General features: G+C 35.9%; 1 protein-coding gene across 1 annotated transcript; it reads right to left on the bottom strand.

The window, feature by feature from the left end:
• Positions 1-930: 930 nt before the first annotated feature.
• Positions 931-18951, bottom strand: LOC139117031 (lysosomal amino acid transporter 1-like). Its single transcript, XM_070679840.1, has 8 exons — positions 18838-18951; positions 12827-13035; positions 11796-11925; positions 10626-10722; positions 9279-9472; positions 6518-6604; positions 5929-6099; positions 931-4771 (listed from the first exon to the last, which is right to left on the bottom strand). Exons 2-8 carry the CDS (start codon positions 13018-13020, stop codon positions 4643-4645), a joined length of 1002 nt encoding a protein of 333 aa, XP_070535941.1. The 5' UTR covers positions 13021-13035; positions 18838-18951; the 3' UTR covers positions 931-4642.
• Between the last annotated feature and the right edge of the window lie 189 nt (positions 18952-19140).

Raw genomic sequence — 19140 nt, 5'->3', positions numbered from 1 at the left:
GCAGGGCGGGCAATGTGAGAATGAGTGATGTCCTAATCGATAAATGTGGACGCAACCTGAAGAATGGGTCAATATTGGCTGCGAAATTGCATGTAGTGTTTGTTCAGAAAATATTACATGTGCAAATACGTTGCTATGATTGCATATGATGAAATCTATTTATAGCTAGACAAGAGAGAGAGAGGGGGTTTCACTATGTTGCTTTGGTCTTTGTAATATGAAATAAAATAGACTACCAACAAGGAGAGAGCAATAGTTTGCATAGAAATGATGGTCTATTACGCCTTTGTAAAATGATTAACAGATTTGTCACATAAACATTATGACTTCATGATGTTAACAAAGAGCATACAGCACACAGACAGATGTATACATATATATATATATATATATATATATATATATATATATATATATATATATATATATATATATATATATATATATATTTATATAATACATATACACACTCATTCAACTCCTATGATTTTGGTACTGATACCGGCAAACGAAACATGTTTTAAAAGCCAATTCCCGGTAATATTACTGGCAAACAGTTGTGAAACTGTATTTTCAGTTTGAAAAATAGCTGAGGTTTGTTACAAATCATACAAGCCATGTGGGTGAAGGCACATGTTTTTTCCCCTTTGAGACTGACAGTCACCCCGTAAACATTGAAGTCGGTTTCCCTAAGGTCTTTTCCCAAGGCTGAAACAGGCCGTTTTTGGGCGACTGACAATTTCTAAAAAAATGTATGCTGTTACCCTTGTGATGAGTAAAATATATGTATACACTGAATTATTTCTTAAGTTGTCACAAAAATTATAACGGCATTATCACGACAGTGACCCCTGACCCTCTAGACATTTACAATCTACCAGTCAGGACTTGTGTAGGGAGAGGTGTCCGGTACAAAATCACCATGACAACTTGTTAATATGGCTGAATCACCATGACAACTTGTTCATATGACTGAGTCATGTCATTTATTTACATTCAAATTGTACAGACCTACATTTTATTTAATATTTCATGGTTGTATCATGCTGTGGTGGTAAACAAGTTAAAAAGGAGGTCCAAGTTCGGAGAAAGAAGACAATAAAATATATTACATGTATATTGAAGCTTTATCAATACCAGAGAATTTAGTGATGTCATCCCACCAGGTTATTACTGATAATGTGTCAAATTATCCAGCATTGTGGCCCCAGATGTTTGTACATTCGAAACATTCACTGGCATTGCCAAAACTATAAAACAATAGCAATAATGTACTCCCTCCCAGCCCATAATAGACTCAAGCAAACTTTGCACTCCATAATGTACTTGGCTTCACCTCGCACATTGTGTTGCACTAAGTTTTCTTTTGTCCATCATAGGCCGGGAGGGGGTACATTATTGTTTAAGTATGAAGATTTATCAAATCCAAGTACAAATGTAACAATCTTGACATTGACCTTGCTCAGATGAGACATAGAAAGGGTCATTGAACTTAAGATGTGCACTTTGCAGTCAACAATAGTAGCCCTTCACATCCCCATAGTAACAATTACATTCTGCAAACCGCTTGGACAATGATCTGACTTCATGTAAGATAATTGCACCAAATTTCAGAATATCAAATTTCAGATGTATACAGTATAAAACTAAAATATGAGATCAAATTGAGACAAATGCAAAAAAAAATGGTTATCATTTAAACATACAGCTGCAAAAGACTAGGTAGTGTGGTTAAAATCAGCATCTTGTTGCATAATTTAATATGGAAGAATATTACTCCTATAGGTGTATCCATTACTTTACACAGACTACTGTCATGGGAGAGCGTATACATTTCTAATGTATCATATAATCAATTAAGGTAGAATGTGCCCCGGGGACAGATATTCTGACTTTCAAACTTTTATAATACCTTCCTGATCTACAACTTGTGTAGAATCATTTTAGAGCTCTTAGTGTAACTAAACTTTTCACCGTCTTAATTTTGTGAAAATCAAAAAAATTTCAGTTTTTTTACCCATAGAATTCACACAGGAATGGTGACCATTTTGAATTCTAAATAGTAAATATTGAGCAATTTGTTCTTTGGTTCCAAAATTTTTATATGGTGACCCCTGATTTTATTCATGACTTTGAAAGAGAATGGTTGAATGTTTCCTTGAGAAAAGTTTGAGGGAAAGTTGAAGTCTTTCTGAGTACATACCACCTTAATACACTGTAACATCAAGTTTTTGTTAACAATAAGTATATACATCAAATCCAATTGCACAACATACAAGGCATAGTTTTATCATTGAAATGTTTCAAGTAAAATTCATCAAAGGTAGCCTTAACTGACATTTTTAAGGAACTGAACTACTGATATAATCATAATAGTAATAATTGAAGAAAATAAATAATTGCAACATGGCTTCATATTTATTTAAATTACTGTTTCTATTCCAAAAATTATTTTTTGCCTCCAGTAAAGTTATCTTTTGAAAAAAATCTAGATTTTCTGTCTCCTTGGTGACCCCTACATGTACTATGTCCCCAAAACTTACCCTAAGAGCTCCTTATGTTACTAATGATTCACATGAAACACTGTGAGCTCCTTAGCTTACTGTTGATTCACATAAAAACACCTTTGGCTCCTTAGATTACTAGTGATTCACATATAACACTTTGAACTCCTGAGTTTACCAGTGATTCAGATCTCTGTTAGCTCCTTAGGTTACTACTGTTTCACATAAACAATATGAGCTCCTTAGGTTACTGGTGATTCACATGAAACACTGTGAGCACCTTCGGTTACTGATTATTTACATTAAACAATATAAGCTCCCTATGTTACTAATGATTCACATTAAACACTGTGAGCTCCTTAGGTTACGAGTGATTCATATAAAACACTGAACTCATTAGGTTACTAGTGATTCACATGAAACACTGTGAGCTCCTTAGCTTACTAGTGATTCACATGAAAAACTGCCTGTCTTCACTGATCATAACCCTTGTCTTTTTATTGGTCCTGAGAATAACTGAAAATGAGTTGTTATTAATTTTCCCCTTAAAGCAATGATTTATACCTCATCAGATACAAGGTCAACAATATCATATGGAAACATATTACTCGTTAAAACCGAAAGGAGAAGAAAATTCATGTACATGAATACCTATTTAAATACATGTTCAAATACGATGAAAAAGTTTTCAAAATTTACAGCTACCGTCCCTGAAGGTTTTCAAGTTTGAAATGAAGAACACCTAACAGTTTTTCTCATCTACATTACAATGAATTTAGAAATAAACATCTGTACATATGTGCAATTATATGTTACATACAGCAAGAATGCCAAAAAATATAAGAATTTCGTATCACCAAGTGATTAAACTTAATTGAAATCATTCATTTTGTAAATAATAAACTTTAAACAGAAATATTTGGTAATCCTATGTATCAAGGAAAAGTTATTTCTTCTCAAACTACTACCTCAGGAAAATTGCTTTCCGACAACTCCTCCTTGACCAAAGAGCGCCCTCTATGTCTAACATAGGGCAAGCACAATTTAGACTACTGTATGTGTTTGATACTGTACAACCTTTCATCTTGTTTGACTAAAATTTTCACTGAGGATCTAGTTATTATTCTGAAATCCACAATATTTGTACTCGGATTTTGAAACTTTAGAACGCATCCAAATTGTTTGACAAGGGACATTGTGTATCAAGTATTTTCAATGTTTTCGTTGTAATGTGATAACAAGTATTGACAGATATCTGTTTTCAGGAATGAAAAGACATTTACGGTTACTAAAAAATGGTAAAAACATACTTGGGTCAAAAAAATACTTCCTTTAAGAAACACGTTATTGGCAAGATCAAACATAAAAAAATTATTCCAAGTCGGCTTACATCATGTGATGGGCCGAACCATTTCATGATACCATGGCAGACAGTGCATTCATTAAAAAAAATGACCCTCATAAAGTATGCCAGATAAGCAGTGCTACCCCTCAGCTATCTAAAAACTTTACACATAACCATATAAATACATGTTTGACAAATTCTTAGTATGTACAAATCCCTGATCTTCCGAATTGACACACCATGGCAGTAACTTGTGTAAATGAACAACATCAAATGATCATGCAATGACTCATAGCTCTCTGGAAGATATGAAATAATTGGTTATAATTTACACACTAGTTGAACAAATTCTAGATTGGTGTCACTGTGAAATATAAAGTACATAAGCTTACACAATAACAACAGGTTGCCTCTTGATTTTGATATTAAGGCAACAAACAAACGTTTCTGCCATTTTATCAATGTGGATATTGATTTGTATTGAAGCAGCTTGCTAGTTGCATGTTAAACTGCCAGAAATTTTTTTGTTTTTGTTAATGGAGTTTATCATAACAGATGCACTGTTAAAGGTATATGCAATTAAGAATGAAATGTGAATATTAACAGTGGGTATATTGCAAGTTCCAATGGAAGAGGGACAAGATTTACAGTGAGAAATGATGAAATGCAATCCTTGCAAGGTGAAAATGGGTTTTAAAAAATAATACAGAATGACAAGTATTGCCCCGTAATGGTAAGATTTTGCCATGCAGTGGATTTTCTCCCTCTCGTCAGTAACACCTGAAAGATTTCTTTACCAAACTTCAACCACTGGTGATCTGCCATCAAGAAGTGGTTTGCGTTCTTCCTCCAAGCCTCTTTCATTTCTTTCTGAGCTGCAGCAACAAAATTGGTCTCCATAGCGATAGAATTGATACATTAGCTGAAGACACAGATAAGGATCAAGAGGTTGGACTGACTGACTGACTGAATTGATCAATTAAGTTGCATTCACAAAGGTAGTATAATCAATGTAATGACATCAAGTAGCTATGGTTATTCTATATAAATATATGTGATCATACTCACATAGATGCAAACAGATGCATTCTTATTAACATACAGTAACACATACACGGTAGATACATATACATACACATACATACATACATACATATATAAATACATACCGGTACATACATACATACATATAAACATACATACATACATACATAAATACATACATACATACACACGCACACACACACGTACATACATACATACATACATACATACATACATACATACATACATACATACATACATACATACATACGTACGTACATACATACGTACGTACATACATACATACATTTTACACATACATACATACATACATACATACATACATACATACATACATACATACATACATACATACGTACGTACGTACATACATACATACATTTTACACATACATACATATGGCAACCATACTGAAATCAACCTGGCGATGCACATCTAACACTAGCATAGTCCCTAGATTAAGTATTTTTGGCTTTGGAGATTTTTAGCTTTCGCCCACTCTCCATCTTGCCGTGTGGGTTGATAGTAAAGGTACATGTACAGTATGCAAAAACTGCCAATTTAAATGTGAATGTCGCCAACAGAGACCCAGATGTCACTGGCATTCCTTTCAAAGTCAATCACTCAAAATGATCCTATCATGAGACTTGTTCAGCGCGTAGCTATAATGTAAGAAACTAGCCAGAGAACATGTGCCATAATTGGCATAATGAATATTAATGAGCAACACCCGTTTAATTATAGGCCAATCCTGAGAGGACGATTTTCAGTGATTGACCTTGAAAGGGACGCCAGTGACATCATCGTCTCTGCTGGAGACCATTCACAGTTAAATGAGCAGTTTTGCTCTATCATTGACCACGCAGCTAGACAGACTATTGGCGATGGCCAAAAATCTCCGACGGCAAAAATACTTCGTCTAGGGACTAGGCTGGTCTGACACTTGTTACTGACTCAATTATCACTTTCAGAGTTTTCCAAGACATTCATCCAACACAAAACTGTCAAGGATACAGTTGCGTCAAATCCTAGGGTGCCAAGGCTGCCTATAAGCCACGGGAGATGTTGTAAAACATAGTTTTTGCTAGTGTCTTGCATTAATATTGATGCACCGTATGTGGTGTTACCCAAAATAGCCATCACAAACATCCACATGGACACGCCTTCAACGGACTGTCGTCTATGCTAAAATTGGAAAAAAAAATGAAAATATTATGCAACTCCATCTTGATTGGACATCCGAGAAAGACTACTCTGCAAGCAAGTATACATGAAAATGATAAACAATCTCTATTTTTCCTGTACATTACGTTACCCTGTTTTACCCCTTTTACTACAATGGTTTGGCCCTAACCCATTGTTTTCTATGGTAAGGGTGGGCATGTTTACATTGAATTGGGGGTGAACAGGTTAAACAGTTGCACCATATTTGAGTTGATTACTTTCTATGACATTCGACTTAGCTCATTCTATATTCAGTGCATTTATTTCAAGTAAGTGTATTCCTGTTTACAGATTTTCAGGAAGTTCTGCTTAATCTTGAAATTAATCATATTTTCACCGCAACAATATGTGAATGACATGTTTTCTGAGGTAAACTTACGTTTTTTAAGATCTGTGGCACCCGGGCACTCAAGTAGAATATACTAGATATAATACCAAAAGTATATCCGACAATATCTTCTGTGTCCTATTGTGAAAAAGATATGAATAAAATGCCAAGAGTTAACTGTTAGAATTCAGATGAGGTAGTATGTGCTCAAAAGTGACAGACTTCAAATTTTGCAAAAACTTTCCTTAATGAAACCTTCAGCACTTTTCTTGCCATATCAAAAACAAAATTCAGGGGTCTCCCTGGCAAAGTTGGTACTACAGAAACAAATGACCTAACATTAACCAATATTTGAAATTCAAAATGGCCGCCATTCCTGTGTGAACCCTATGGGGAAAAATAAAATTTCAGATGGTGAAAATTTTTTATTACTCCAAGAGCTCAACATAAGCCCTCACAAGTGGTAGATCAGATAAGAATTTTAAAAAATTGAGAGCCCAAATATCTGTCTCTGAGGTGTAATCTACCTTAACAAAATTAAGAGAGCTGTGATGCCCATAAGGAAAATATATAAATTTTTGTCCACGTTGCTCTTCTTTTTGTAATTTAATGCAAAATTAGATCACATAATGACTTCTTTTCTGATTGTTTTTGATTGACTTTTCAGCTTTCTCTGATATAATTGTAGTGGAATACATTTAGGAAAGCCGGTATATTTCCTTTTTTTGTAACAAAACCATGGATGTGATTAAGTATTTAAAGCCAAAAACCTCAGTCCCTGGGATATAGCTCATGCATAAACAAACTTCTTCACCTTGGAAGGAGATTTTCTAATATACAGCCATCATTTGTGCACAGGTAGTTATTCAAGTTGAACTTTTTCAGATAAAGTTTGGAAATGTTCATTGTAGATGATGGTTTAATAACACATACTGAATGGTGCTGATGTCTGCTCACTGTTTTCTCGTGTGAAAAAAATTGAAGTTTCTCGGAGCTTGATAGACATAGCAAGTGCCCTGAGCTCAATTAAAAAGACTGAATACTGACACGATATGCAGGTACAGACTTATTAATGTACCATCGTACAGGTCATATGGATACGGGTATGTCAAATGTCTCCAGTTTTGGTGTGTTATTTGAAGTGAATAGGCTAAAATTTCAACAGCATCAGCCTCAACAAGTTTGAAGGGAGTGAATCAACAATACATGGTCACGACATCAATGAATTGCAGTGTTTTGTGGATGGAAAGCATACAATGTAAAATGATGAACGTACTAACCCAGACTCTTTGACCTGCATGACCTAGGGTCACAAAAAGGTTGTTGACATTTGTGACGCCCACCAAAAAAATGCAATGTCCAAATAAACAGCTGACAGTAACATTAGTGACTCAACAATGTTTCTATATTCTTATAGATGCCACTAAAATTGGCAGCTATTGATGAAACATAGATATTTCAAATCTGGTGAGGCAAAATGAAGGGAAATTTCAGAAATCATTTCAGAAACATATTTGCACTGTCAAATATTCATAACAATTTATTATCCTGCTGCTTGTTGTGACTCTGGGAGAAAATGAAGTTCCATTGTTTTGTTTAAGTGAACAGTGAAAATTTTATTCATCAATATTGCTTAAATACAGGAAATATCAGCCTTTTTAGCAGTTTAAGTAACCTTTTTCTCGAAAAGAAAATTTTGTGAGTGATTTAAATTCATGGAAAGAGATTGAGGAAAGTTTGAGCAAAAGTTTGAAATTTTCAGTTTCGGTGAGTGTATTTTACCTTCTAAAATCTTAACATTCTCTTTTTAATAGAGATGGTGTGAGCAACAGGTAGGTAGCAATGCAATGGAGGATCATGGAAAATTTCTTTTGAACACAACATGAAGCCTTGCTTTGGTTGATGTGACCAATTTCGATTTGATCGCCACTTGATGGACAGGTACAGGCTACTTTTTGGGTTGATACCTTCAAAGAGCCTGTACGTTTACAGTATGGGGTGTGGTACAAATCTGACCCAAGTCTGATACACATTTGGACGGCAACAGCACAGAAATTCATGAAAATCTATTCTACTACCCTGTCTACATAGCCCTTTGAGTGCCATAGTCAATATCTGTCACCTTTATAGGATCTAACCAACGCAAGATTTTCAGGCCCAAATATTTTTTTTAAAGATTTTTTCCGAAATTTTGATCAATGCTGCAGCATATGAAAGTGTGGTCCGTTTGGTCGACAATTATCAAAAGTGTTTCAAAAAACTCTGAAAAATTAGTAAAATGTCACACTAAATTTTGGTGGGAAAAATTGCAGCATTCACTGAGTTAAGGTAGTTTGCTTCTCAAAATTGAAAGATCTAAATTTTTGCTCAAAATTTCCGGAATTGGAACTTTAAATCATTTGCTTTCCAAATCAGGAATAAAATTAGCAGTCACCATACAAAATGTTGTACTAGAGTGACAAAACACCAAATATTTGTCATCTCTATGAATTCAAAATGGCTGCCACCCCTGTGTTAACTCTATAGGGAAAAGTTAAATTTTCAATGTTTCCACAAAAAGAAGCTAGTGAAAGATCGAGTCACTTATGTGCCTAAAAGTGAGCCCTCAACAAGTGGTAGACCAAATAAATATTCTAAAAGTTTGAGAGTCCGAATTTCTGTCCCTAAGGCGTGTTCTACCTCCACCACATGTACCGGTATGAACAGAGCCCAATTATAAAATAAAAACTGACCAAATGCTGTTTTTTTATAAATTTGTCATTTCAGATTAAAGTCAAAATAATCTGGTACATGCATGTACCCAGTACTTTACCTGAAACACAGGTGACCTGAGTAAACTCCTACCAGCAGCATTGCCCCGGGAAGAGTACGCATCTTTACCACCATGTTGCCATGGCAACAGGGACACAAGTGACACAGTGCATAGGCAGAAAATGCAATAGATGCTAGTGCTGTTCTGGAAACTTCCACTGGATACATTGTTTACATTTTGCTGGTTGATAGATTCTGTCATAGAAAACAAAGGATAAATTTTAGTGGCACATTTTTTAGCAATTTTAATTTTTCCGTAATTTTTTGATAATATTGTATCAAATGGACATCACATTTCATTGGCTACGGTTTGTTATCAAAATTTTGACAAAAATCTGAAAACAATTGACTGGAGTATATTTTCTAAAGGAGACAAAAATTGACTTTGGCACTCAACGGGTTATATCCTTTTGCCAATGATGATAGATAGAGGAGATTCAGTAAATTCTTGATGCTATTTGAACTCACAAAGTACAGCACTCAAATTACAGTCAAAACCGCTCAGCCAAATCCTCACCTTTAAAAAGAGTGGTCCAATAACTGAGCTAAGTTGTTACAATTTTTCTGACTGCGACCCGTCAAAACACTGTAGAGTTCATGGAGCGTCTGCACACACACTCATTATCACACATCGCTCACAAACTTTTATCGCTTAACTGGGCAAATGTGGCCAGAATCACCATTCCAAAGCTGATGGTATATTCAGACCATCCATGTTTTCTGTATGCTTTGAAACTGTGAGTTCATAATGCTTTTGAAATGAACTTGGTGCATTTACACCATTCTAACTTTTCAACAATATCATTGATGCAGCTGTCAATAAATTTATCATACACTGTATACGGTTAACTTTCAAAAACGAGTAAATTTGTTTTATTATGTTATGTTGTACAGTATCGGAATTCCAGAAAGACATCAATCTTAGTCTATGGACACGTAGAATTGTTTTTCCTATACTGAAAAACTATTTGCAGAGACCTCTTGTAAAGAATGAGTATTCTATATCATAATGAGTAGAAATCCTTCTGTTTTGACACTTTCATCCCCATTTTCCTGTGTAGAGGTCCAACTTTTCCATAGGAAACAATCGGATTGGGCCAAACCAAATGGTGATAGGGTTTAGCTGAATCAACATCATAACCATGGTAAATATAGGGATAAGTTTAATTAGGCGGCATTTTGAATAAGTTAATTTGACAGACTTTGCTAAATTGGCTGAAAAAAGACGCTAGCTAAAGAGACGTGTTTACAGTATGTTGTGTTTGCTGTGATTTATATATGTGTTAGAAACTGTACAACAGGAACAGCATTTGATCACAGCAATTGTACACTGTGTGTTGATACTTGCCTTCTAGTAACCTTCTTCTCTTATTCCTGGTGTAGTAGAAAATGAACTGGGATATCATGAGAACGTCCATACTGCAGTACCAAATAGCGATGAACAACTGCAAAGAGAATACAGAGAGAACTTGGTGTATTGAACCCTTTCTCTGCTATAGTTTGGCCCAAACCCATTATTATTAATGGTAAATGTGGACCACCCTACAAGTGATTGGGGTACACAGGTTGATAATTTTACCAACAGAGTTTGGTACATTCCCATTGTTTTCAGTAGGGTGGGTGGATCTATATCAAGGGAAAAGGGGTGTTAAATAATAAATGTGAAGTATTCTCCCCAAGAATTTCTGATAGCATAGTGGCTAATTTGCATAACAATTTAATTTATTGTTATGTTAGTGAATTTCTAATGTTTTTGATAATTTTGGACCAAATGGACATCATACTTCATTGGCTTCAGTTTTTTATCAAAATTTTTGGGAAAATCTGAAAAATTTGACAGGGGTACATTTTATAAAGGTGACAAAGATTGACTTCTGCACTCAAAGGGTTATTAATGGGTAGCGACCACTATGCTTTAATTGTTCATGGAAACACACTGCATGATGTGGTACTGGTATCCAATATTACATGTAGTGTATCCTGCTGATAAGAAAATTTATCAGGCGATTTCTACTAAGTGCCGAAAGGTTGAAATTCAAAGGGACAGCTTCTAGGCCATGGTAGTAACATTTGCATATGCATTAACCCTTTCAGCGCCAAAGTCAATTTTTGTCCCCTTTATAAATATACCCCCGTCAATTTTTCCAGAATTTTGCCAAAATTTTCATGAAAATCTGCAGCCAATGAAATGTGATGTCCATGAAAAAATTACGGAAAAATTCAGAAAAATTGGTAAAATGTTGCATTAAAATTTTGGTGGGAAAAATTACAGCACTCAAAGGGTTAAAAGAGAAATATTAATAGGCAAGATAGTTTGCAAAAATTTCACTACATTGTTGGGTACTTAATTTCATTGAAATTTATTCTTTTCCATTATTAATCAACAAAAGCTTGCTGTATTGGTTACAAACACAAACATGTCAAATAGAAACACAATGTAAAACAAAATATGGGGAAACATCTGTTTCGGGAGGCATTTGGGGAGGTGGATGAGGAGGGAAGGGGGAATAGACCCTACCTGAAATGGCAGCTGTTTGGCAAGTACACATCCTATTAAATTGGTTACATCTCCCAGCATCCAAATAAATATGAACAAGAAAGCCACGCCTTCATCCATCTTGCCTCGTTTGATGTTTTCATAGATTTGTCTGGAAGACAAGATTTAATGACTTGTATGGTTAGATGTTATCATACACCATAATTGGTGAAAATTATTTTATTTCCTTTGCGATTTGTTGTTCAGTGCTGTAACTTATTGTTTAGTGTATTGAATGAATTATACACATCATACTCCTGTATTTATTTTAGGCAGGTTTAGCCCATTTATTCCAGAGATACCACTTTAGATTTGGTGAAATAAAGAGGTGGTCTCGATCACATGAGTAAAGTGGATCTAAATATGCAAATATCTTAACCACAATGCATCCTTGTGAAGAAATTTAGATAGGATTGAATACTTGTAATCAAACTTCAAATGATTATAGTTAAGCAGAAAACATCAATATACTAAACATAAGAATTTTTCTTTCTGAAAAAAAAAAGAACAAACAAACATGCTACAAAAGATTCTAGAATCATTTAGCAGCAAATCAATATATTTTACATTGACAAGAGAAAAAAGTATCGTTTCGCAAATCTTTTTGGCAAAGCTAAAAAGGCGGCAAGTGAATTTTAACACTAACCAGGAAAATCTCCCGCTAGTTACATTTTACTGAGGACTTGTAGAGTGTAGATTTTACAAACTGTCCACGATAATAGAGGCATTACACATACAGGCAGTGTTGACAGAACAAATTCGGAGCATTTCCACATGCTGCCAAAGCAATTAAAAAACTACAAAGATGCGCAACAAAATGCCCTTAAAGTTAAATAATTGAAAAATAATTGAAAACCATATACCGGTATTTTGCCGCAATTTCATAATAAATTTGAAAATTGTCTTAAATAGAAGCAGCAATTCTGAGAAACAATGTAATTATTCTTCATCGCCTTGTGGATCAATCTTCCTTCAACAAATTGAATACTTAGATAGACCATGTAAATACTTACGGCAAGAAAATGGCTATCCAGCAGAAGAGGGATATAAGACCGAGCACGAAGCCAGCATATTGCAGAGGAGAAACAATACACTGTTTGAATACATGCCATATCCATTGATTTCCACCTGTACAATTGCTATCGTATCCACCATCTTGTAACAGGTCATAATCAGGCTCGCCTAGAATACTATGAAAATGCTCCATACTTCACTTCTAAACCTGTGGTGAACGAAGAAAATTATTTAAACATACATACATCTGTACAGACAGACGCCACAGACTCACCATATAAGCTCTTTTTGGTAATTATACATATACCAAATATGAGCTTATTCAAAAACGAATGAATTGTTCCACTGCCTGCTGTCAGTTTCCTTATCAGACAATCGATTGAAAACAATACAGTACATACACAGTATTCTCATCACTAAACGATAACACGCCTAAAAATGGAAAGTTTAAATATTTACTCACTTTCCATAAAGAAACTATATATCAATTCTCTTTGATTACTAAATCAGGGTTCAACATGCATAGTCTGGATTTAGGAATAAAACCAACCAATATTTGAAATTAAAAGTTGTCACTATTCCCTGCTGTATCTCTATGAGAAAAATCGAAATTCCAATTTTTGCAAACCAAAAACACAATGGCCAAAAATTCAGTCACTCCACCAGCTTCAAAATAAATCCATACAAGTAAGATTAACAGGGCAGAAAACTAATGTAAATATATTAAATGTACCAAACTTTATTCCCTGTGGCACATTGTAGAATATTACCCTTCATAGTTTATTCTTTAATTTGTCATTACACACGTTTAGCTGAGTGTCACTTTTTGGTATTATTAATGCAAATAAAAATTCTTCTACATGTTATTTGTTATCATTCTCTGCTACTGAATCAACCACAGGGTTTATCAAGCATGGTTCTGAACATAAGTTTTCAGCAAGCTCTCTCAAATTGACAGGAAAAGTCTGAGACATTCAGTGAAAAATTGAATTGGCAAAATCCAACTTCAATGTAGATTGTTTGAAGTGGCAGTCATTAAACTTTCACACAGGTGAAAGATGGTGTGGTTTATTCATGAACTGCAAGAAGAAATTTAGTTTGCAGCATTTTATACTTTCAACACAGCTACCATCAAACAGTTCAGTATTCAGATTGAACCACTAGAAATTCAGATCTATAATTCACCCTTTGTGTGCGATTTTTTCCCACCAAAATTTTAGCGCAACATTTTACCAATTTTTATAATCTTTTCTGTAATTTTCTGATGATTTTGGACCAAATGGATACAAAATTTAAATTACATTGGCAACATTATCAAAATTTTGGCAAAATCTGACAAAAATTGACTTAGGTATATTTTATAACCTTAGGTGACAAAAATGACCTTGGCGCTTAAACTCAAAGGGTTAATGGTCAATTAAGGCTCTAGCAACACCATATTCAGAGCTAATCAGTTATAGTAAATCAAACATACATCCTTGAATGAATCAAGTTAATTTCAAAAATGATATTGTAAAGCAATCTTACCAAGAACAGTGTTTTAAATTGTGGTCTTTATAACTACTGACCCAATGATGCATAGTGGCTGTTTATATAATTCATACTGGATTTCAAATATTTACATGATAAACACACTTACAACAAAGACTACCTTGTTTAAAACTACCTGTAGTCTATTCTTATTGAATTCTCATTCAAAGCAATTGTTGGGACACTCAGTGTTCTCCACAGCTTGGAAAACCAGAGTGACAACCAATTTGCATGACAATACATAATTTGCATATTCTTTTATTTTGAAAAGACATTATTTTATATGGCTATTAACGTTTTAATAAAGTACTTAAAAATGTAAGTTAAAGAAACAGTAAAAATTTCCAAATGGCATTTTACAATGTAGACACCTGACCTAGATGTTTTTAGCTTAGGTACAAAAAGACTCGGAGGATGGTACAGGATGGTGTAAATTTTATGAAAACATGATGCTATGAAAAGAATGTGAAACTGTGTAGCTTTTTAGCTGCATATGACTCAAATGAAATGCTTGTTCTGGTTGTGCAGCTTCACTGGAAACATTCTAAATCCTGAGGGTTTGATATAAAACACCACTAAATCGTTTGGCACCCTGCTTTGGTGTTTACTTCCTGTAGTATGTACTGAAGAATGCCTGAAGACTAAGTTGTAGCATATTCATAGAGTACAGTTAAGGCCCCAACTCCCGTATAAAAGCGCGAGAACCTACGAGAGTGGTCATAATGGTGGGATATTCAAACGTACTCGGTACGCTCTGGACGCCGTCCATAAAAACCGTTAATTTAGAAATCTACCGATTAATTTTTTTCTTGGAAATTGAGGGATATGTGTATAAGTATTTGGAGCACAATATACTTGGTTTCTGACGAAATTAAATTTCAAATGACGTCTGGAACCAGAAAAAGGATAAAATATTTGCCGGTAATATCGCCGGTATAACGTTCGATGTTCAGTTTGAATCTGCATGATTGACATGATATGCAAATTGCAAATGAGTCATTAGCGATACGTTGTTTACTTTTTCCGTACGTAGCGTTGATTGTTCAAGGCAGGGAAAAACACCAAATACTCGGAGCGTACCGAAAGATACAAACGCACACACACTGTGTATAACAAATACATGCAAACACATTTGATTCGGTAGTTCTCTTTTTGGAAAATTTGTTGGTCCTGAAAAGGACCGTTTTCATTTATGTTGGCCTACCTGAGCCGTACATTTTACAGACAGGAAGGCCTATACTGTCATTCATGCCCGGCATAAAGTACGTCTGGTATGTTCGGGTTGAGACCACGGACAAGTACCAGCACAAATTCTGGCATGATCTTTCACTTTGTCTACACTGTCTGTATATCTTCTGTCTTCTTTTCAAATTTCAAGTTTTACCCTGTAGTCAACGTACTGTTGAAAGCGCAATCATCGCAATGCGAATGCGTAACTATCGCTTAGCTGTTTCCAAAATTGATATACATTTTCTTTCCCGATCTAAAGCCGTGCATGCCTATGTAACACAAAGCGAACAAAGTCAAAATTCAAAAAACAAGTAGCCTCCAATGTGCTGACAAAACCGGGATTTTTTTGACGCCTGCAATCGCCTTCGGCATATTCGGTCGTCACTGCTGGGTCACTTATGCTGATCTCAGTGATCAGACGTCGGTCACCGTACTAATCAGTCCCATAAGTTGCACTCAAATGTCCGCGCTCGATCCCCATCACAGCTAGCTCCAATTCATTCCTGGCAAAGAAAATTCCCGAGGCTACCTCTAGTGCTCATCAGTGACCGCTATCTTCATAAAGCCAGCTGACATAGTGTGATTAGCAGTCTGACTCTGACTACTACGCGTTTGTAATGAAGTAGTATCGCGACCGCGTGGAGAGTGTAGAAGTGCAGTGCACTCGATTTTGGCGGGATCGTTCAAAGTAGCGAAATACTAGAACTCACCATTTTATGAGGAGGGATGAACATTGAAACGAATGCTCCGAGAATTCATGAAATCACTTTATTCTGATTTTATTTTTGGTGATTAAATATTAACAGGTTTGATTTCTAAAATAAGTATTTTTCAGAAGCTTTTTGAAATAATCATAAGACAACAAATCGACGACGACACCACATTTCATTTCGGTCACCATAAAACTTGTAATCGAAGCCGGGAATAGTCGTCGGTACCCTCCCATCCGACAGCGCCGAGTTCATGAGACAACGAAATTTTTGAAAAGGAAACTACAACTACCATCCAAGAACTGTGGAAAACTACGTTTTATAATGGAGACAGAGCCCTGCCTCGCTGAACTAAGGTCGAATGAGGAAAGGATTGTTTGTAAGACAAAAGCATTACAAAATTTGGTAGACGACTTGGCCGTTGAGCATTGTGAAGTGTCCGTCGTCCATTGAAATAACCACACTCGATAAATTTGGACATCTAGTAGGCGAATTTGCTGTTCTTTCAGAACTGTTTTGATTTTTTCCCGTTCTTTCCTGAAATGCGGCATTTCTAGGACGGCGTTTGGACAAAACGGTGCTTCATTATTATCTTCAATCAAGACTCCCTGCAAGAGTGATGTACACTATACTATGACTGAGCTGAGGAAAACCCCGATAATAGATCCCGTGGCAGAAAAACTACATTTTCTACGATTTCTGCATCGTTTACCCGTATACAAAGATGCGGATAGCTATTGCCACTGTCATGATATGCATTATGTTGAATCATTCAAAAACGCGCTGAATACAATGACAAACGCTTCGTTTTCGGACGAGAAACGTATACCATGAAGCATGAGAACTAACCCTAAGGAGTGTCGATCGATCGCCTGGCAACGTCATCACGGTTTGTACAAATCCGAGGCGACGCCGCGCCGAACCTCTGCTCCAGTAAGACTTCGAAAAAGTCTATGTTCAAGACAAACCTATTGGGGAAATGAGTGGATGTATCGTATGGAAAGTAAACCGTAAAATTGGGTGAAAATAGTATACGTAAAGTCACCGTGCAGTCAATGTTTACATTATGTGGCGTGCACGTTCTATTTTTGGAGGTGTTCAACCAGCTGTTTTAATTTGCTACTTTTTGTTCACAAAGAAACCATATTAGTTATGTTTTGCTCCGCCCATTTTTATCGATTTTTCTCGGTAGGGCCCTACCGAGAGTTACCGGTTTAAGCATGGATGTCTCGGTTTTACATTCATAAGTAGACCGTAGATCTTCTGTCTATGTGAATATCAACATCACAAACACATGATCCACAATTTGCTAACTCTTCAATGCATTGTGTCCTGAAGAAACGAGCAGATAATGTTGCTGCTACCTCCTCAATGTGTAGACACTAAAAAAGAGGTCTAGGGTTGTACACTATGGCAAACATGAGGGGAGAGTTAGTTGAAACTGGACCGTTTTACAGGTGATTTGCGTAGGCACATGACAGTGATAGACTAAAACCAGAAAACAATTCATTGTATGTAAATAGGAATTGTAGAAGCAATCACGTGTACATCAGTAACTGAACTAATTGTGGCTGATCACATGACTTGTCTGCTTGTCATGTCCAAGGTTTCAGCTAAATTTTTTTCGTGTAGTACAAGTAGTACCATGGGCCACAACTTTCTCTATCGGTACAAAACAAAATCACCTTGGAAAGTTGTGGGCTACGGAACGGCAGTAAATAAACGTGATTCTTTGCCCACTATACAGAAACTCTATGTCGTCACTCGTTCACAAGTTCGGAAGTGCTTTCAGAGAGATCTGTCCTAGTAATGTCAATTTAGGGCTTCTTAGGTCTTCCGCCGACGAATAGTTGCCCACGAAAGCCATCTATGTTTTGAAGTATTATGTGATGGAGGGACTGTCGGTAAATGTTATTTGATACATAGCAAAATACTGGCATCATCCATTTAATGTGTTATTTCGAAAGGAAAAAAACTCACTTCTCATTAACAAATCTATGTTATGAGTGGATCTGTGATATGAAGACCAACATATCTTGCAACAGACAGAGTGAGTGAATACCACTACCAACGTCATTGTTACAATATTACTTACATACAATACATGTTAGAGAGAATGTGTTATCTTACACCGGTGGGTGTGTTGCCGTTGGGTTATTCATGGTTATAAAGAGTTGGGTTAATGAGCGAAGCCCAAAGTACATGTACTTCGGTAAGTTTCGGTTCGTCGCTTGATTTTTCTCAGAGAGTTACTACTTGGACACAATCACAGCTGGCCTGTCGAGCCACAAAGAATGAAAGAAGTACAGCGATGACGCATGTCGACGTCCAATATTGAATATTTTCATTCTGACACCATAGACAGTAGAGAAACCTGAAGTCAGCAGAACCACAGTCTAGACTCTAACTCTGAATAACTTCACACAAGTCTGGTTTACATTTGCCGCGGCAACGAGACCATTAGTTGACCCATTTCTGCTCTGAAAGTACGGAATCGAACCACGTTTGGCCGGAAAAGTAAATAAGAGACATTTTCTTACCTCTTGGACCCCGTTTTGTTGATTCTTAATGACCTAGAGAGAGAAATTTAGTGCCCACGATCGAAAGGAAGTCCACATACCGGTAGATACCCAGCTGACAACAGTCAGGTGACCGGTCGAAGTCGAATCCATTACATTTGTAGGGTGGAAGCACCAGTTGAACAACACTTTAAATCAAACGGTGTTTCGACACTTTACTCAACGAATAAAATTGTTTTTCAATTTCGATCATATGTCATTGAATTTACAGAATCATCTGTGAATTTTATTTATAGTTTGCCAACTCCCTTCACCTATGAAATA

Source organism: Ptychodera flava, chromosome 2 (assembly GCF_041260155.1).
Source record: "Ptychodera flava strain L36383 chromosome 2, AS_Pfla_20210202, whole genome shotgun sequence".
Lineage (NCBI taxonomy): Eukaryota > Metazoa > Hemichordata > Enteropneusta > Ptychoderidae > Ptychodera > Ptychodera flava.
The sequence above is the reverse complement of the archived record's forward strand: the minus strand, read 5'-3'. Positions and strand labels throughout refer to the sequence as shown.

Coding starts and splice junctions, on each gene's coding strand:
- LOC139117031 (XM_070679840.1), bottom strand. CDS start 13,020: ATGGAGCATTTTCATAGTATTCTAGGCGAGCCTGATTATGACCTGTTA. Junction 10,723..11,795: donor CCAAACAGCTGCCATTTCAG/GTAGGGTCTATT, acceptor TTCTCTTTGCAG/TTGTTCATCGCTATTTGGTA. Junction 6,605..9,278: donor TCAGGTCACCTGTGTTTCAG/GTAAAGTACTGG, acceptor TTTTCACAATAG/GACACAGAAGATATTGTCGG.